The 20,903-nt window shown below is 36.6% G+C and overlaps 2 protein-coding genes and 1 long non-coding RNA gene across 3 annotated transcripts; 2 read left to right on the forward strand and 1 right to left on the reverse strand.

The window, feature by feature from the left end:
* The first annotated feature begins 1,451 nt into the window (after nucleotides 1-1,451).
* Nucleotides 1,452-4,420, forward strand: LOC137744194 (omega-3 fatty acid desaturase, chloroplastic). The gene is made up of 8 exons (XM_068484059.2): nucleotides 1,452-2,454; nucleotides 2,657-2,746; nucleotides 2,887-2,953; nucleotides 3,059-3,151; nucleotides 3,229-3,414; nucleotides 3,495-3,575; nucleotides 3,731-3,868; nucleotides 3,995-4,420. Exons 1-8 carry the CDS (start codon nucleotides 1,934-1,936, stop codon nucleotides 4,178-4,180), a joined length of 1,362 nt encoding a protein of 453 aa, XP_068340160.2. The 5' UTR covers nucleotides 1,452-1,933; the 3' UTR covers nucleotides 4,181-4,420.
* Nucleotides 4,421-12,254: 7,834 nt separating this feature from the next.
* On the forward strand, nucleotides 12,255-14,261 carry LOC137745914 (uncharacterized). The gene is made up of 2 exons (XM_068485947.2): nucleotides 12,255-13,331; nucleotides 13,562-14,261. The coding sequence occupies exons 1-2, from the start codon at nucleotides 12,422-12,424 to the stop codon at nucleotides 13,915-13,917; spliced, it is 1,266 nt and encodes a 421-aa protein (XP_068342048.2). The 5' UTR covers nucleotides 12,255-12,421; the 3' UTR covers nucleotides 13,918-14,261.
* Nucleotides 14,262-17,937: 3,676 nt separating this feature from the next.
* Nucleotides 17,938-19,203, reverse strand: LOC137746117 (uncharacterized). The gene is made up of 3 exons (XR_015954039.1): nucleotides 18,948-19,203; nucleotides 18,644-18,755; nucleotides 17,938-18,338 (listed from the first exon to the last, which is right to left on the reverse strand). It is a non-coding gene; the product is annotated as an uncharacterized LOC137746117 (long non-coding RNA).
* Nucleotides 19,204-20,903: the final 1,700 nt, after the last annotated feature.

Here is a 20,903-nt window from a genome sequence, read left to right on the forward strand (position 1 = left end):
GTGATACTCGGATTCATATGTATGAGAATGGAGATACATGAATGCTCAATAAGGAATCTATTATTTCTAGATGAGATGAGAGTGAAAACCGCTTCAATACTTGTTAAAGTCATCACTTAATGTTTGAGACCTCATGGATGTCCAATTATTAGGAATGTTTTCAAAAGTTGGAACCGATTTGGAGTTACCCTTTAAAGTTAGATAGTTATCCGTACTTGACCCAAAAAAAACATATTGTTATAGTTAAAAAGAAGAAAGAGTTTGAAACTATTATATTAATGTTAGGAAAGTGGGAGTTTCAAAAATAATAGGAAGCATCGTTGGTAATTTTTTTGGTCGAAAAGCATCATTGGTACCATTTAACATCTCTTGCACAATTACGAAAAGAACATGACTAGCGTGCGATAATTTTATTTGTAGTATGTCCCGAGAATAAAAGAATGTCAAATATGAGTGTTTTATGATTAACATTTGAAAAAATTTGAACCCAAAATCTTTCCAGTGAGAAAAAAAATAGTACATTCAAAGTCGAGGCAGAAAAAATGATTTTTTTTAACAATTTGGCCTAGAAGAATTGAGATAAATACCAAATTTTGGGTTGAGTGTCAATTTGTAGAAGTAAACCAGTCTCAACATGCTTAAACGGTAATTAAGAGACTAATTTACTTGAAAGGATTTTTTTTTTTTTTTTTAGTGTCAATTTGTACAAGTAAATCAATCCCAACATACTTAAACGGTAATTAAGAGACTGATTTACTTGGACGGTTTTTTTTTTAAATAATTATTTGGACGGCGGGTGAGTTTAGTAGTTAAATGCATGTCAATAATATGAACCATACAATTCTCATGGGCTGCTTTTCATTTCCATCTTATTCAAATCATGTGTGACAGCCCATCAATCAAACTCCCTCATTAGGTCAAGCCAACAATACCACCAAATTTAGCAAATTTTAATTTCCACAAATATCATTTGCACATCGTTCCGCAAGCTAACACGCCACCGATGCAATGGCGGAATTTGGATTCTCTATAATTAAAAAAAATAAAAAAATAAAAATTTTGCAACAGTGAAGAAAATCAATCATTTCATACACTCTGATGCGATGTGATTTTTTTTTTTTAGCAATTAATTATTTAACAAACTAACATCATTATCCGAGAAAAAAAAAACAATAATTCTAGTTGTTGAATTTTAATCAATAATAAACAGTAAAGTTTCAGTATAGAATACTGGTTGCATGGTAGAAAACGTCACAAAACTAACAGAACAAGTTGAAGCCCACTGATCGAGAGATTTTTCAATGTGATCATTACATATGGTGATACATCAAACGTCATTATACAAATGATAAAATATATATGCTAAAAATTTGATAACTTAAAAAAAAGCATTTCTCACTATTTTTATTAAAATACGTGATATAATACTTTCCGTCTCAATAAAAAAATTTCTCCCACTGACCAAGTGGACATGGCCGAAGCTTCAGACTTTCTCAGTCTTGGGTCCTATATATAACCGACACATGTACCCTTCTTCGTCCTCATCAAAAGGGATCGGAAACATTCAATGTTCAAACTTTTTACTTCGAATGTGAGAAAATCCGACTCCAAAATAACAATATAAAATAATACAGATTTCTTTTTAACCTTTTTACCCAAAAGAACACAGAGCCAAGGACTCTGAGACAAAAAGAATATAAATTGTATTTGTTTAGTTGTTTGAGGAAAAGAAATCGAAAACCAAATTGTTATCTCATATATATATTTTCTCAATTTTAAAATCCTAGATATTTTTTTCATCAGAAGTCTCTTCTTTTGGTGTTTGCTACAGCTTCAAATACTCTCTCTCTCCTCTCTTTCTCTCTCTAGAAGCCTGAGGGAGACCCGGAACTAAAACCCTGGTGCTGGTGTTTCTGCTCCATCTGGGTCTCCAATGGCGAGTTGGGTCCTCTCTGAATGCGGCCTAAAGCCTCTCCCGCAAGTTTGGAACCGACCCAGAACCGCAGTTTGCTCTAGCTACCGGTCAAAAGTTCGGATTTTCCGGTCAAACCAGAGCTCGGCGGATCTGAGATTGGATTCGACCAAAATCGCAGGTGGGTTGTTTAGAGAGAGAAGATGGGGTCTAAACGTGAGCGCTCCGGTGAGGGTAGCTGCTGTTGAAGAGGAGGAGGAGAGGGTTAACGGCGTTAATGGCGGCGGAGATGGAGAAGAGGAGGTGGGATTTGATCCCGGTGCGCCGCCGCCGTTCAAATTGGCCGACGTTAAAGCTGCCATTCCGAAGCATTGTTGGGTTAGGGACCCGTGGAGGTCAATGAGCTATGTGGTGAGGGATGTGGCGGTGGTTTTCGGGTTGGCTGCGGCTGCGGTTTATGTGAACAAGTGGTTTGTTTGGCCTCTGTATTGGGCTGCTCAGGGGACAATGTTTTGGGCTCTCTTTGTTCTTGGCCATGATTGGTAATTACTATTCATTCCCTATATTCCCTTCTTGTATTTTTGTGTGTTTCTTTTTATACGAGCGATATTCTACTTTAAACTAATTTAAAGTGGGGCGAGGGGTTTCAAAACTCGAGGGCATAAGGGGAGTTACACCGACGTCTGCAATATGTCAATTTGTGTTTTCTGGTGTGACTTGTTGGTCTGGTTTGTGATCGTGCAGTGGCCATGGAAGCTTTTCGAATAATCCCAAGCTAAACAGTGTTGTGGGGCATCTCTTGCATTCTTCAATTCTTGTACCCTATCATGGATGGTATGTTCTTGATGATAGATTAGTACAGTATGGTGCATTTTTTATTTTGAGTATTGGTTTTGTGAGTTCCGGTAATCGAGTTGTTAGTATGTCATCGAACATTTGAAAGTATGGACTAAAATGGTGATTGAACTTTTCAGGAGAATTAGCCACAGGACTCATCATCAAAACCACGGTCATGTCGAGAATGACGAGTCATGGCACCCGGTTAGTCTTTTTTCCTTTCGTTGTAACGCTTCTCTGTTCTTCATTTTCTTGATGCATCTCAAGTTTTTCCTACTGTTTGAGGGTGATAAATTTCTATGCTTGCAGTTGTCTGAGAAAATCTACAAGAAATTGGATAGCATGACACGAATTTTGCGCTTCACCGTACCTTTTCCCATGCTTGCTTATCCTTTCTATCTTGTAAGGTTTTGATTAATAATTTGAACCACATAATTCATGAAAATATGAAAGTACCTGATTGTGATTTGTTCCTGTAGTGGAATAGAAGTCCAGGAAAGACTGGTTCCCACTTTGACCCAAAGAGCGATCTATTTGTCCCAAATGAGAGGAAAGATGTGACCACTTCCACAGTATGTTGGACAGCAATGGCTGGGTTACTTGTGGGATTATCCTTTGTAATGGGTCCTGTTCAAGTGCTTAAGCTCTATGGCATTCCCTACTGGGTATGGTTTGCATCTTTAATCTTCCTATGGTTTCTCTTAATCAAACATGAATCGAAATTTTACTCTTCTTTTATTGTTAGGTTTTTGTCATGTGGCTGGATTTGGTAACTTACTTGCATCACCATGGCCACGACGACAAATTACCATGGTATCGAGGGAAGGTACGTGGATTTTCAGTTCACGATAGCCATTTCTTCTTATGGTACCAAGTTGCCAACACAAAGAAAATTCCATAATCGTCTTATCTTGTCCGGTATAAGTTTGTGGCTAAAGTTTTTGCAAAATGTTAAAATTTTGTTCTTCAAAACTTCGACAGGAATGGAGTTATCTGAGGGGAGGGCTTACGACACTGGATCGAGACTACGGATTGATCAATAACATCCACCACGACATCGGAACCCATGTGGTTCATCATCTTTTTCCTCAAATCCCCCACTACCACTTGGTTGAAGCAGTAAGTACCAACTTAATATCAACACAAGGCCATGTTTGGGGTTACCTTTAGAACGATTAAAACACTTTCACATAACCAAAAAACTCTTACGGCAGTAATTTAATGTTCTTCGTCTTCAACTTGCAGACTGAGGCAGCAAAGCCGGTATTCGGGAACTACTACAGAGAGCCGAAGAAATCAGGACCTCTACCATTTCACTTGCTTGGAAGTTTTATCAAAAGCTTGAAAAAAGACCACTATGTGAGCGACAATGGCGGTGTTGTGTACTACCAAACTGACCCTAGCTTTGGTGGCTTTCCTCCATCAAATTAAAGCTTAAGTTCTTAGTTTCTTGGACCACAAGAAAAGTTTTCAATATCTAAGCATTGGCCTCTGCCTTTTCCACTGGTTTTTTACTCAGAATTTTGTGGTCTAGAAAAGAGCAGTGCAATAGTGGAATTTTTATTTATTGTATTCTATTCTTTATGGAGAGAAAAATAATCTCTCTTTCTGCTATCATGCATTGTATACTCTCCTTTCAAATATGAAGATCAAATTTTTGTTCTCTTCCTACACTTGCTAGTCATCTGATTGAAATCAAACGGAAACAAAAAACGTTATTAAACATGTTGTTTAGAAAAAAATTACGTGTGGTAATCATTTTTCGAAATATATAGTAGGTGAAAGTAACAATCTTTTGCTTTGATAGAAATTCGTGGATTCAGTGGGGGATTGAGATCCACTTCGAATCTCTATGTCCAAACTCGCAGACTGAGAGTTTCGGATCACACAATTCCAATCATACGACTCCTATTAGCCTTTCCGCAGACTAAGAGATTCAGATCACTCAATTTCAATCCTACGACCCCTATTAACCTATCTCATTGGCCCGTTTCACAAAAATCCAAAAACTGAACCCCTATTAAAGAATCTAGATCTCTCGTACATAGAAATCCAAACTAAATCTCATTCCTTCAGTTGGGTACTAATCATTCTTTTTGTGGACCATGTGGTCTCAATGCATCGAGTTAAACGACGAAAGCATAATTTGACTAATCAAATCCCTAACTCTGGACAAATGGCCGAGTCATTTTCTCAGACAACGTCCGAGCCTTGTATGAGGGTGACATTGATATTCCTCTTTATTGATCAATATGAAGTGTCACCTTCAACTCAAATAACAAGTTTATTTAAATAACAAGTTTAATAATTAATTATGACCTTTTTATGAGGATTGCCAGGCGGACTTGCTCGAAAGCGAGTCCAAGTGGCATAGCCACCCACAAGGTTAAGGTGGGCTGTAATTCAGGAAGATTTTCTGTAAGGGTAGTGCTATTCATGCACACATTTTTATTTCTTACACATTTCTCTTAATTGTTGATTGTTCGAATTGAATGAATTGAAGATGATCACAGACAAAATATTAATAAAGTTGTGTTGGAAGTAAAAATGGGTTTGTTAATAGATCTATTCTTTTGTAAACTCATGCTTAGACCATCTCCAATGGTGACCTAAAACCTAAAAATATTTAGCCCAGAACATTTAGGTTTTAGCCCAGAAACAGCTTTTCTACTCCAACCCTTTGAGCCTAAAATTTTAGCCCCAGATTATCAAAGAATGAATTAAGGCTAGTTTTTTTTTTTTTTTTTTTTTTTTTTTTTTTTTTTTTTTTTTTTTAAATTAACTTAAAAAAAAATTATGTAGACTATCCTAAATTAATTTTATGAATATTTTAACCTAAAAATATTTAAATTCCGATAAATTTTGAAAAATCACTAAATCAATACATGAAAATTATGATCAACCACATAAACTAAAATAAAAAAATAAAAAAAATAAAAAACGATTAATAAACCACATAAACTTAATACAATCGAAAACTCATAGACTACATAAACTTAATAATGATATCCACCATCTTGACTTGGTGATAGACTTGGGTGATAGTCTTGAGATGAATCATCATCTTGAAATATACTCCATGTGGCATTCCTTCGTAAAATTTCATTTTGCTTACCACATAAGTATTTCTTCCTCTTTGGAGTGTATTTGTCGAGGTCCTCCATTATCAAATTAGTTTCGTCCCTTCCACAAAGTGCACGCTTTGTTGATAATCTTCCACCGATCATAAACACCACCAACTTCCCTTTGACCAGCGTTGGAGTTTTAATGGAACTTATTAACGATTTTATCCCACAAAACCTTTCTATTTTGATTGGTGCTGAAGGCACCATCTTCGCTAACTGAAATCCATGTCAAACATAAAGCAATATCTTCATCAAAGGTTCAATTATGACCTCTAACATGCTCTTTTGCTATCTTGAAAATTTTGGAAATGAGAAGAAATGGTATAAAGAAAAATTGGAAGAATTGTAGGAGAAAAGTGAGTTTTGTGTGGATGTTTGAACAAATACATAGGTATTTATAGAGTTTTTGGTTGAATTTTAAGTTAAATAATTTTTTAAAATTATTCTAGCCGTTGGATTTAAATTTGGACCGTTAGATCTTTTTTTTTACCGTTATATTTAATTATATTCGATCTAAACCGTTGGATTCAATAAATATATAAATATAAAACTAAAAAAAAAAAATATTTGAACCTGGACCATTGGATTAACCAACGGCCCATTTAAACGTAGTTGTTGGATTATAAAAAGTATCCGTTGGGCTACTTATTGCATTGACAGGAGGGGGAACACCCCCACGTGGGGCTGTTGCTTTTTTGAAAATGCCTAGCGCGTGTAGCGCGTAGGCGAGTAGGGAAAGGGAACTGGGCTTCACAGCCTCAGTTTCAATCTTAGTTGGTGGGGCCCATTTTGCTTTGTGGCCTAAAACAGGGCTGGTATTTGACCTTCAAATGAGTTTTAGGTTAATTTTGGGTCATGATTTGGAGTGGATTTTTGGGTGGGGGGGGGGGGGGGGGAAGGGGAAATTTTAGGTTATAAGTCACCATTGAAGATGGTCTTATAGCCTACTCAATTTCAATACAGATTATTTTTTAATGTATATTTAGTAGAGGATAGGTAGTAAATAATATGTTTTACGCTAAAAATTATAAATTATTACTATTTACAGTCCCCTTTTATTCTATTCTTTAAAGAAAAAGACCATGTACCCTATGTAATTTAGCCTCTATGCTTCTTACTCAAGAAAAGAAAAATAATTTTTTAAATCCACAATTAAATCTCTATCTTTGCAATTCCTTACTTTCTGTTGCAATTTTCCAAAGAATGTCACCTTTGGTACGTTCTTAATATATTTATTTACTTATTTTTTATTTAATTAGTAGGTTAATTATTTATATGGTCCTTGAATTTATTGGTTAGGATTAATGATTTTGAGAATAATTTATATTATATTGTTGTTCTTTTATATTGATTATTATATAATTTTATATAACAAAAAAAAATAAACATATGATTTTATGGTACTATTCAGCTAGCCCACCAAAAAAAATCATAGCTTCGCCCTTGAGTCCAACCAAAACTCTCTCCCTTGTAGGGTTCCATGTGGTTTAGTTTTTGAAACCCACATATCTAGCAAGTCTATGCGGACTCTTTGGGGGCGCGTCCCCTTAGTATTTTCTCCTTTCTTTTTGTTGTGCGACGAGTTTGTTAATTAACTATGGCTTTCTCTTTGGGCAAGGCTAATTAAGCTGCTCTAATGTATGGAGGAGAGAAGCATTTGAACTTGGGTCGAGGCGGATGCCTAACTGGTTTAACCCAGATATCTTATCGTCTCTTTAAAGTAGAATATTATTATATGTAAAATGCTGCAAATGAGTCAAGCAAATTGTAACCAAGGGTCAATCACATTTTACACCTATGTGATCTAGGGCATATAATACTTTAGTCAATTGTTTTCAAATTTACAAAAATAATCTTTAAAGTTACAATCCTTCTTAATGCTTTTGGTAAAACAATGGACAATTCAACTAAAATATAAATACTAGAAGATGAGCATACACTTTGTGTGTGAACAATTTTTTTATTTTATTTTTTATTAAGGAGTGTGATTAGTTTTTAATTTTTTTTAAAAAGAGTATGAGACAATGATGATGGAATCTCTTAATAAGGGCATATTTTTCTTAATATTACATATTTACTATTTTTCCCTCTTTATGTCAATATTGTGTATCAAAAGTGAGGGTAAAATAGGGAAAATGGTGTTCACATCCCGGCCCGGGCCCCCACCACATCCCAGGCACGACTCCACCGTAGCACGATATTGTCCGCTTTGGACCCTGACCACGCCCTCATAGTTTTGTTTTTGGAAACTTACACGAGAACTTCCCAGTGGGTTACCCATCATGGGATTGCTCTCGCGCACTACTCACTTAACTTCGAAGTTCCAATGGAACCCAAAGCCAGTGAGCTCCCAAAAAGCATCGTGCTAGATAGAGATGAGAATATACATACAAGGTTTACATGATCCACTCCCCTGGGCGATGTGGGATCTTACAATTCACCCCCCTTAGGGGTCCGACGTCATCGTCAGCACACATCTGGCCATGGATTGGCTCTGATACCAAATTATTGTAAGATCCCACATCGCCCAAGGGAGTGAGCTTTATATGTATATTCTCATCTCTACCTAGCACGAGGCCTTTTGGGAGCTCACTAGCTTCGGGTTCCGTAGGAACTCCGAAGTTAAGCGAGTAGTGCGTGAGAGCAATCCCATGAAAGGCGACCCACTAGGAAGTTCTCGTGTGAGTTCCCAGAAACAAAACCGTGAGAGCGTGGTCAGGGCCCAAAGTGGACAATATCGTGCTATGGTGGAGTCAAGCCTGGGATGTGGTGGGGGCTCGGGCTAGGATGTGACAATTTGGTATCAGAGCCTAACCTTGGTCGTGGTGTGCCGACGAGGACGTCGGGCCCCTAAAGGGATGGATTGTAAGATCCCACATCACCCAGGGCAGTGAGCCTTGTATGTATATTCCTATCTCTATCTAGCACGAGGTTTTTTGGGAGCTCACTGGCTTTGAGTTCCGTAGGAACTCCGAAGTTAAGCGAGTAGCGCGTGAGAGCAATCCCATGATGGGTGACCCACTGGGAAGTTCTCGTGTGAGTTCCCAGAAACAAAACCATGAGGGTGTGGTATGGGCTCAAAGCGGACAATATCGTGCTACGGTGGAGTCAAGCCGGGGATGTGACAATTTATATATACTTGAAAATGCTATGGTATAAGTAAGTTCACGCGAGAGCAATCCCATGATGGGCGACCCACTGGGAAGTTCTCGTGTGAGTTCCCATAAACAAAACCGTGAGGGTGTGGTAGGGGCTCAAAACGAATAATATCGTACTACGGTAGAGTCGAGCCCGGGATGTGGTGAGGTCCCAGGCTGGGGTGTGACAAATGGGGATATAATTGTCATTTTGGAAAAAGGTACAAAATTACTATTTTAACCTCCTTTTTTGTAAATATTGTGTATCAAAAGTGAGGGTAAAATAGAAAAAATAAGGATATGATTGTCATTTTCAAATTACTATTTTGCCCTCTTTTTGGTCAAGAGTGTGTCTCAAAAGTGAGGGCAAAATTGAAAAAAAAAAAGCGGCAAAAAGCTGACAAGGAGGGTTTTCTTAATATATGGTATATATAGTCTTATTCTTCGACTCATTAAGCCTTCAAATTCTCATGTCACTTTGTTGTTTGGATGAATTTTTCTGTATATTGTCTATCGTTTATTAAAAAAACATATAACAATAATTCAAATTAGTCACATGATATACCATGTGAGAAAATATAACTTTGTGTGGTAGATTGGAAATACATTGCTTTAGCATCACAATTGCATATAGATTTCTCCTATGATAGAGGTATGTAATAAACTAATCAATTCACGTAAAATATTTTGTGAGTTAATCACAACTTGACACACATTAATAAATAAGTCGCAATGGTTTTGGTCAGAAATAAGTAAGTCACAATTAATTAACATGCGTGTGATACTTTTTTTTCGGTCATTTTTCTGAGTTAGTTTAGCAAAAATGTGACTTGTAAATAAAGACGAAAGACTCATTATGTTTTAAATTTGAATTTAAAAATATAACGATTTTCCCGCTACATAGTATTAGTAATTGATGTGATATAAATAGAAAAGATATTTCACCGTATTCTATAGTATAGGCCAAGTAGAGTTCTTAAATAATAATCCAATATAAATCTCCATGGCTGACAGCAACACGTTGACAGGTCAATTTGTGTTAAAGCAAATTGTGCCCCACTCCTTTGGTCTCGATGCGTCGAATTAAACGACGAAAGCATAATTTGACTAATCAAATCTCTAACTCCGAACAAATGGTCGAGTCATTGCCTCAGACAACGTCCGCGCCTTGTATGAGGGTGACATTGATATTCCTTTTTATTGATTACTATGAAGTGTCACCTTCAACTTAAATAACAAGTTTAATAATTAATTATGATTTTTTTATGAGGATTGCCAGGCGGACTCGCTCGAAAGCGAGCCCAACCAAGACTCTCTCCCTTGTAGGGTTCCATGTGGTTTAGTTTTTAAAATCCACGTGTCTAGCAAGTCTATGCGGACTCTTTGGGGGTGAATCCCCTTAGTATTTTCTCCTTTTTTTATTGTACGACTAGTTTGATAATTAACAATGGCTTTCTCTTTATGCCAGAGTAATTAAGCTGCTCTAATGTATGGAGGAGAGAGGCATTTGAACTTGGGTTGAGGCCGACATACTATCTATGCCCAACTGATTTAACCTATGTATCTAATCGTCTCTTTAAAGTAGAATATTATTATATATAAAAAGCCGCAAATGACAAATTAATCAACACCTTTAGTCAAGCAAATTGTAACCAAGGGTCGATCACATTTTACACTTATGTGATCTAGGGCATATAATACTTTAGTCAATTGTTTTGAAATTTACTGAAATAACCTGTAAAGTTACAATCTTTCTTATTACCTTTAGTAAAACAATGGACAATTTAACTAAAACATAAATCAAACTCGCTTTTAAACTTTTAGTACTACTTTTTAATGATATATTTTTTTATTTTTAAGAAAGATATTTAGTTTAGATATAATGAATGACGCGTTTATTATCAAGTTATTATAACATGCTCATTGCGTAGCTGGACTTATTTTTTCCATGCTTCTACATTTTCCCCTCCATAAAGCTCTATGGTCAACCAAATTACAAGTCAGATAACTTTGGGCTGGACCACTACACTCAACAGTGCAAGGCCACCTGAGCTTTAGAACCAATTGAACCCGATAAGCTCCCAAATTAGGAGTCAGCAAAGTCGGTGAGTTGGAAATTGGAATTCGTACTACCTGTGTCTCAAATTTCAGAAAAATGGAAGAATATCAGGTCAACAACTTCGGCATCTTACTCCTCCTCCTCCACGAGGGGGAAAAAGAAAAGAACACCCCCAAAATGGCAACACAAATGGAGATGAAGGACCCAAATGCGACCCACGCGTTTCTTCAATTTTCAACTTCATGTTTTAATTCTTCTTCATGCTTGCTAGCACTTCAGTACCAACCCTAAATGCAATTGGACGTCAAGACGTCAAGAAAGCATTTATTCGTAAACAATATGTTATTTTGGTGGATGTAGTCTTATTCTTCAACACATTAAATCTTCAAATTCTCACTTCTTTTTACAGTTTAGATGAATTTTGTGTAGATTGTCTTTCGTTTGTTAAAAAAAATATAACAATACGTCAAGTTAGTCACATGATCTTATGTGAGAAAATCTAACGTTGCATGATAGGTTGGAGATACATTGCCTTAGCATCACAATAGCATATTGATTTCTCCTGTGATCCATGCATGTAATAAACCAATCAATTCATGTAAAATATTTTGCGAGTAAATCACATGACACACATTAATATATAAGTCACAATGATTTTGATTAGAAACAAATAAGTTACAATTTGACATGCATCCAATATTTCTTCAGGTGACTTTCCTGGATTAATTTTTGCATGCGGATGAAGACGTAAATTGTAAATAAAGATGAAAGCTAGTAATATTTTAAACTTGAATTTGAAATATGACGATCTTTCCGCCACGTAGCATTAGTAGTTGATGTGATATAAATAGAATTGATATTTTCATATACCATATTCTATAGTATAGGCCAAGTAGAGTACTTAAATTATGGAAAGGGATTGATTCTTTCCTCCTAATTCTCTTTATCAAATAATTTGGATCCTCGAAATTTAATCCAATGGTTAAAATTATTATAACATTTAAAATAAACCTGTATTTTTAATCGTTGAATTAAATTTCAAGAGTCTGAATTGTTTGATGAGAAGAATGAGGCTAAAGAGATTCAATAATAACCACTATAAATCTCCATGGCTGACAGCAACACGTTGAAAGGTCAATTTGTGTTAAACTAATACATTCTTTACGCGACCCAAGTGCGCGTCTGAACACCAGTGTTCCCATCCTCTCTATATTTCTAGTTCCTAATGTGAACTCAACGACCAAAGTCTTCAATCCTTCCTTGATAAGCAACCAGCACCAATCACACCCAAAAACCCCTCTCTCTCACTCCTAAAACACAACTTAAACTCTCTCTCTGCAAATTTACAGTCATGAGTAGCAACTCAGTTCATCAGACCTCCGGCTGCTTCAATATCATTCTGCGCAGGCTTTTGTGCAATGGAAGCGTTCCGACTCATCCATCAGACCAAATTTCAGATTCTAACACAACCCAGCTCGCAAAACCCCCCAGAAAACAAAACCCTGATCCCAAAATTCAGTCTTCAGCTTCTGTCACGCCTGGAATCGTGGCAAGGCTGATGGGTTTGGACTCGTTGCCGGAAACAAATTGGGTTTCAAGAGGCCCGGACTTGGTCAGTCGGAGTAGGTCACTGAGTTTTGCAGATTACTTGATGGATTTCGACTCGAATGATCATCAGAATCACCAGCATCGAAGGGTTCGAACCTCGGTCTCTTTTCGCGAAGTCCCGGAGGTAATGAATCGTCAGAAGAGCAGCCATGATTTTGTGGTTGTGTATTTGGACAATGTGGGTGAGAAATCAAAGGAAGTTGGGTCGAAGGTGAAGAAATCCGAGTCGAGTTTTGGGGAGTTGAGGCAGGGGAAGAAGGAACAGAGGAACAGGAAGGACAAGGAGAAAAACAGAGAGAATGGTGAGATTATGAAGGAGAAGAAGAAGGAGAAAATAGTAATGATAAAGCAAAACAAGAACATTTGTAGGTTAAAAGATGAGCCCAGAAGGGATTTTGGTGCCAAATCTTCGAAGAGTTCTAAAAATGGTGGTTCAAATTTGAAGGGGGAGAGAGAAAATATTGCAATGAAGAAAACAACCCAGAAGAAGAAAGTTGTGGTGGAACCACGAATCAAGAAGAGAAAGCAGAAAATTGAAGCTGAAAAGGAAAAAGTGGCTGCGGATTTTCATGGTTCCTCAGAGAATGATACAAGTGTTGTTTCTGTTCTTGGCATTGATGACATTTTGATCGAGCATGAAGCTTGGTTATCAGGTTTGTTTTGTTTCCTCAAATTTTGTTTTTCATGTTACAATGATATTCTAATTACTCTAATCTTTAAATTATGAAAAAAAGGATTGGAAACCGAGTGTAAAATGAGCATACATTTAATCAATTTGACTAAGCGCATGTCTACTTTTGTTTCCTCAATTTTGATTGCAATTTAGCACATTGTATAACCAATTTATTCTAAATTCACTTGTGTGGGTTAATTTTTCTTATAGGATATTCAATTCCCATGGATTTGAACTCTAAGATGAAACCGTCGCCAAAAGCTCCTTTTAGTGACAGATCAGAAGTGAACGCAGCTAAAAGGAAAGATTTTGAGCCGATGAAGGAGGAAACCAGAGACTACGCAGAGCTGCTGGCTTCCAAAATCCAAAATTGGATGGAGGAGGATTTGAAAGAATCAAATTGGGTGCCCAAGAATGCGGTCGGGTTCGAAGGTTTCGAAGAAATCTGCGAGGAATTTGAAGGGCGGATTCTGGACATGCTAGTGCACCAGACCATTGATGAATATATTGAGATTTCTTATGAAAATATATGGGGAAATCTGTGGACTTGCAATGCTACTGCTTGAAGAACAAAGAAACTTTTCTGAAATGTCGTAAATATTCTTCAAATGTTTCTCCCTCTAGGCTCTAGAACTTTGAAACCCTACACTTTTAGTTGAAGATTATGCTCTTCCATTTCGGTGTGCAAGGAGTTCGAGCCTTTTAGCGACAGCTGAGGCACTGACAGCAAGTATAGCAGCAACGAAAGCAATTGGAATATTTCATTGCGTACACCTCCTGCCTCTATAAAAATTGGCAGGATTTTGTAGTATTTTCCATGAAATTCTAAATGTAATTTCAATGAGTTTATACACTTGTCTTGCGAAAATGTTGAATAATTAGAATCTTATAAACTGATTAGCATTGACTATGATTTAGTTTTTCTGAAATTGAATACTTTCGTATAGACGAACCTTAGCGCAACAAAAAGATTGTTTCTTTGTGATCAAATGGTCCCTTTCTTTGGTACTTTCTACGTATGAACATACACCCCCCGCAAGGTGGTAGGTGGAGAGTGTTTAATGCCACAATATAACGTCACATCTACACTAGTAAATTACAGCAAATTATTATTATCAATCAAATAAAAATATAGAAAAACTAATAAAGAGAATTTGAAAATTTTGAGTTTTAACGAAAATGACAAAAATATGTTGTACGTGAATAGTATCAGAATTGACTTTTTAATATAAAAATATGATTTTTCGTTAAAATGAACAATATCAATAGTGTTTTGTTAAAACTCTCTAAAAACAAAGCTTTCTGCATGAGAATCCACCGCAAAAAAGAAGAAACTTACAGTTATTTTGTGAAAACTTTGATGACTTCTGTAGTTTATGTTGGTACATCATAGGGCCAAGAAGTCAACAATCCTAGAGAAACGTTAGCCGCCTTCCATTTGAGTAATTTGCACATTCATTGCAGTTCCATCATTAGATTATGAAAGCTTAACATCCAATATAAGTCGTCGCTATTAATGAGGTGAGCCGAATTATGATAGCATCAGCAGTGTAGGGTATGTGAGCCTGCGAGTCGTAATCGTAGACGACTAGCCATAGAGTCGTCGACGACTGATGGTAAAAATCGAGAGATGCGTGAAAAGAGAGAGATTATTCTTTCGGCTTCGGTGAAAAGTTATAAGTAGTGTAGTAAAATCTTGGTAATTGAAATTTGCTAACGGTCGTAATGATCTTTCTCAAGAATCACAAGGTGCTAAAGTGGCAGGATATGGGGTCTGCAGGTTTTTGCAAAAGGGATGCTCTTATCGTGTTCTTGCTAAAAAGAAAACCAAATCTTGACTATAACTGTGGTAGTGGCAGCCTAGCCTGTATAAGGTACAACCTAAGACGGAATTGAACTATTTTCATCAAGATGTATTTTCTGTTTTAAGTTCGCCAAGGTGAATTCACCGCTTTTCCGCTGTTGTAGAAAAAGGAGGATGCTCTAACTAAGAATTCTAAGAGGACTTGTTCCAACGCCCATTTCTTGCTAATTATGTGATGATAGAAGCACTTCCATACAAGTTTGGTGCTAGGAGTCCCTTTAGTCGAATCAATAATCTATAGAACCAATACGAACTTCTATGGGGAAATTATGATTCTCACTCAAGACCTCACATAGTAAATTGGTAAAGGGTCTGGCAACCGGGGGAAATCGATAGGAACTCCCCCTCCTAATAGATGTTCTGCCTTTCTTTATTAACATCCAATCCATGCTAATAAGAAAAACGAGCGATTGCTAGTCAGCTTTCATTTCATGAAAAAAAAGGTAGGGGCTGAGTCTCTGAAGACTTTTCACAAGTCTTCCTATTGTAGCAAAAAGAAAAAGTGGAACCACAAGTGTGAATGTCCCTTAGAAGTGAAGAAAGTTGGGGTTATACCATAAAATCAATTAGCAATATGGTGAGAAGCATAACATCTTATAAGCCCATGCAAGGTCCCTCATTCCATCAATGTGTGAGAGAAGCCTAACCTCTTATAAGCCCATGCAATCCCTCCTCCCATCAATGTGGGACTCATTCTTAACAAGAAGTGCCACATGCTCGTTTTGAATGGAAATGGGGTGGGAACTTCAATCGGGCTTCTAGATGTGCCTGAAACTAGAGTCTGCTGCTCGTCGTAGGCAAACGACGGCTTTAACCTCATTCTCCTATCTTAAATAAGGCCTGAATGACAGCATAAAAGCCTTGGAATGGCAGCCACACTTGCGTCTCACTTTCTTTTTTCATCGAAAGCTTTCCATGTAGGTCTATAATAACCGTTTGTCAGGATGACTTCTCTTACTATGTTTCAACTTGTGTTGCTCGTGAATGAACCAGAAATAAATGAAGGAGGCCGCCCTAAGCACCAGTTAGGTATATTTACTATTAATATTAAGAAATAAAAGGCGGAGTGAGTTTCTACTGCCCAAGAGACTGGATTTTTACCCTTTATTAAAACTTTTGACAGTTTATCCATTTCTTACATCGCGTGAAGGGATTACAGGAGGCTGACGCCCTATCTGGAACCCCGCTAAGCACTAGTAATCCTGATAACAAGAAAATTTCCCGTATAGCAACTTAACTAGCCACTCTCACAAACAGGTAGGACCACGAGTATCAAAGGTTGTACTTACGTAAAGAGGAGATATATACTTTCCTTTCATCAATTTACAACGTGATAAGCGGTCATTGGACGAGTGATTTACTATTTTGAACATGTGTAAAACACTATTGGATAGGTGACTCACCCATAAAACTATATTTTGGTAGCAAAAGAGAATTGCTCATACATAAGTTATAATCATAGACGACTGATGGTAGCATTCCTTTACAAGAGATATGTGGAATGGAAGGAGTGGGATTCTTGATTGTCCTTGAAAATATATACATTCTCTCTTATTTCTCACATCGCTGGAATTGGAAGCTGAAGCCCTATCTAGAAACCCTATTTGGATCGGAAGCCAACTTATTAAGCACTTTGGCAAACCTAATCACAAGAAAAAATTTCCGTATAGCAGCTCGACTACCCATTTTAAACACGTGGGATGAGCCGCTACTGGAGGAGTGATTTACATTTTAAACACCGTGTTAAATATTATTAAACGAGTAATGCCGCTAAAATTATGTTTTAGTTGTAAGAGAGAATCTCTTCCATATTACACCCATTTCTTATGAAAGTGCTTAGGCTTGCCCCAATCAAATTTCTCTCCCTAGAAACACATGCAATCTTTACATCTAGACACGGCGAGCCTGTCTCCACGTGTTGGGTGAAAACACATCATGCATGCGAAGTGCTCCTTAGTGAGAAATTTTTAGTTGTGACGGAAACATGAATGATACATCACGTGTTTTCATGTAAGTGATGAAAAATTAAAATTTTTAAGTTAATAATCTTTTAACACACACATTCCACCATTTATATAAGAACACTTGGTATACCATCTTGTGATGATCACACTAAAAAATCTCTTCTCCTTGGTAAATGAGAACTGAGGATTCTATAAAGAGTCCCTAAAAACTATGAGGAGGATCATATGGATCATAATGTTAAGGGTAATTCGTTTGACATCTTTATCGTATAGAACAGAGTGCTTCCACTTTCCAAGAAACCCTAGAATACAGCCACGAACATGAAACAGAAATGGAATAGAAAATAAACAACCAAGAAAAAGAGCATTCATTGAAACCTTCTTAGAATGCAAATGGCATTGGTAGGGCTGGTTCGGTATGGGATACCGAACCGAAATCCTAGTTTCGATTCCCAAACCAAAGTTTTTGGGAATCCAAATTAGATCGATCCTAAACCAAATGTTTGGAAATCCTGAAATAGTTTTGGGATTTCGGGACAAATCAGGAATCCCGAAATAGTTTTGGGCTTTTGGGCTATTGGACTAAAACTTGACATATTGAGCTTTTGGGCTAAAATTTAACCTTTTATATTGAAATTGTCAGCCCAATTGTCATTCTGCAATTAACATAAGCAAACCAAAATCCGTCCTATATTATTAAGTAACAAAATCGCCTACTGCAATTAACAAAATCCATTCTGCAATTAATATCGGACAAATTTGAACTAACGGGAGTAAATTAAATGTTTGATTAACTGTGAAACATCGGACAGTACTAACATCAGGACATTACTAACAACAGTTAAATCGAAAGCCAAAGATTTCCAGCAAAGCTATCCAAACGCAAAGACAATCAGCTGTTCTAAGTGATTGACTTTGTACGGTTCTTGTTCAAACTATTTAAACGAGCAAAAATAATGAAAAACATCAATTACAAACAACATTTCAAACAAACAAACACACCAAACCAAAGCACCAATGGATATCGATAGTCTGATGTTTACCTAGCAGCAGTGGGACAAAAGAGAGTCCCTTGCTTCTTGATCTTCCCCACACGAATAGATACGAGAGGTATACAGAAGCACCTAGCAAGCATTCCAACTTCCGCCGGCTCGAAATGCTATTCATCAAACACAAAGTGTGAGATCATCAATTTGCAAAACCCGAAATCAATATAAACTTAACCCCAAAAATTATGCCCACATTTCGACAGGTTTCAACAACCTCCATATCAGTTCCATTTGCTAAATTTCACGAACCCTAATCTAGAAGAACAAACTTTTCTATTCAACACAAAACGAATAAGATGCATCGAGCAGTGCAGAAGGAATACACCAGAAACAGAAATATTATATCTCAGGTCCATTACAAAGATTAAGAGCAACCATAAATCAAGGTAAATGAACCATTATGGTTTCCACTCACTAAATCAAAGATCAGTGCATGATAATGTTGTATCGGCTCTCCGTGCTTGGCTGCAAGTCCCGATTCCACAGAGAGAGTTCGAGGAGGAGGCGAAGGAGCTCGGGTATGCTAGCTTCAAGGAGGAAATAAATGAATTATAGAAGAACCATATGATTAAAAACCCCAAATTTCAAACAAAATATAACACGAAATCCAAAACCCCAAATCCAAAACCCTAGAATTCAAATGCCCAAATTAAAAACGAATTGAAGCCACAAACAGACTTGCCCACATCAAGATTACCTGATGAAGACAAGAAGATTACCTTAATGAAGAGAGAAGTAGAAGGAAGCAGATGTGGCTGTATTGATTATCGAATGCAGATGAAGTTGTCAAATGCAAAAAGAAAATGGAAAATTGGATGTAGTGTGAAGGTAAGGGGGAGAGAGTGAAAGAGTGGAGGTCGTGAGAGAGAGAGAGAGAGAGAGGGAGAGGGAGAGAGAGTTAAAGAGTGAAGATGCGTTCGGGGTCGGGCGGAGAGTTTCAGTCTTTCGGACTCAGACAGTCTGAAAGTGAAGGTGAGGACAGTGAGGTCGCTGAGACTGAAAGAGGGTTTCATTTTGAATCAACGGCTGAGATTAATTATCAACCAATCCAACGGTCTATAATATTTAAAACTACGTATATTTTAATTTCAATTCGGTTTGGGATTACCAAAAAAGTCAGATTGTGAGACCGATTTCCGTACCTAAATTTCGGGATCGGTTAGGGATTGAGTACCTAAATTTTTCAGGATTTTCAGTTTGGTATTTTTTTCGATTCGGTTTTGGGATTTTCGGTATTTTTTTTCCACCCCTAGGCATTGGTACTTGAAAATTACTAAAAGGGTAGAAATTTATACCATTTGGTTATATGGTATCGGGCACGATCGGTAAAATGAACATTGATGAGTCGATATTATAATATATATTTGACCCTTGTCTTAGTATTAATTTATTAGTTATTTTGTGAGAATTTTGATATTTTGATTTATATTCTTAATGTAAGACTTTTGACTTCCTCTTGAGTAAAAAGTAGTCAAACGGTAGAATTTTTGAGTGATTCCAATTAGAGGATGTTTGTGAGTCTCTTAGCTTGTTCGTGTCAAAGTTTCACATTTTTCTATCAAGTGGTTATTTTCTGGTGATGAAATAAAGAAGCAGTGCTGGAAAGTGATTTTTTTTTGCTTAATTGCGATTTTTTGAGCCCAATATGACATCCGATGGATTTGTGACCTTCTAGAGAAGTGTTTAGCATAATCCAAGCTTTAATTCCATTTTGGGCCGGTTTTGGAGTAGATTTGGGTCCAAAATGTGGCTGTGCAGATTTTAGGCGAATTTTACTAGTTAATTTAGGATTATGTTTCTTAATTTATTTAATTTATTTAGTTTCCTAGTCTTATTCTAAGACCTTCTCTGGGTAGGGTTTTATTTTGTAGTAGTATAAATAAAGCTTGGATTGGAGAGAATATGCATTATTCTGGAGAATTTTGAACTTTCTTACGGTGTTTTCAATCATTTTTCTAGTTAATGATATCTTCTTTAGTTTTTATTATGATTATGTGTAACTAGTTGTTTTGCTAGGGAAAGGCCACGAACCTTATCATGAATATGTGATTTTATTAATTTGCTTATGAATGGATACATGCTTACTTTGAATTATTAATCATCGTGATTAAACTATCTAATTGTCTTAGTGATTCACGACCATTAGGGTATTTAGACAAGTAATTTGATGCAATTTTTGTTGGAACATCACCCTAAAATTGAGGAGGGCTTCTTGTGATTAGTAATTGTAAGTTCACTTAGGACGAACATCACACTCTTAAGGGTTGCATGGTTTTTTCAAAGGGTTTTCACAAAGCTTAATGAGTCTTGCATATTTATATTTGATTTAAATATCACAGGCGGGTTGCATGTTAGACATACATTTTCGCTTGAACATCACGAGGAAAATATGTATTAGGAAAGCCTAACATTCAAAGCATGTATGTGAAAATTCATAAGTAATTGGTAAAATTTCATAGGATTGATAATGGTGACGGTGGAACCCTAGTGTTTAAATTGTTTTCCAAAACTGTTTTATTTTGCTTTCTTTACTTTGTTGATCTATTTAAATTCGTTTTTGTTATTTTAAATTCCAAAATCAACCTTTTTCGAAACTTTGTTTCAAATAATTAGCTGAGGATTAGTTTAAATATAAATTATTCATTCAATCAATGTGGAAAACGACCTTACTTAAG

This window comes from Pyrus communis, chromosome 12, assembly GCF_041283825.1.
Source record: "Pyrus communis isolate YQ-2024b chromosome 12, ASM4128382v1, whole genome shotgun sequence".
Classification (NCBI taxonomy): Eukaryota; Viridiplantae; Streptophyta; class Magnoliopsida; order Rosales; family Rosaceae; genus Pyrus; species Pyrus communis.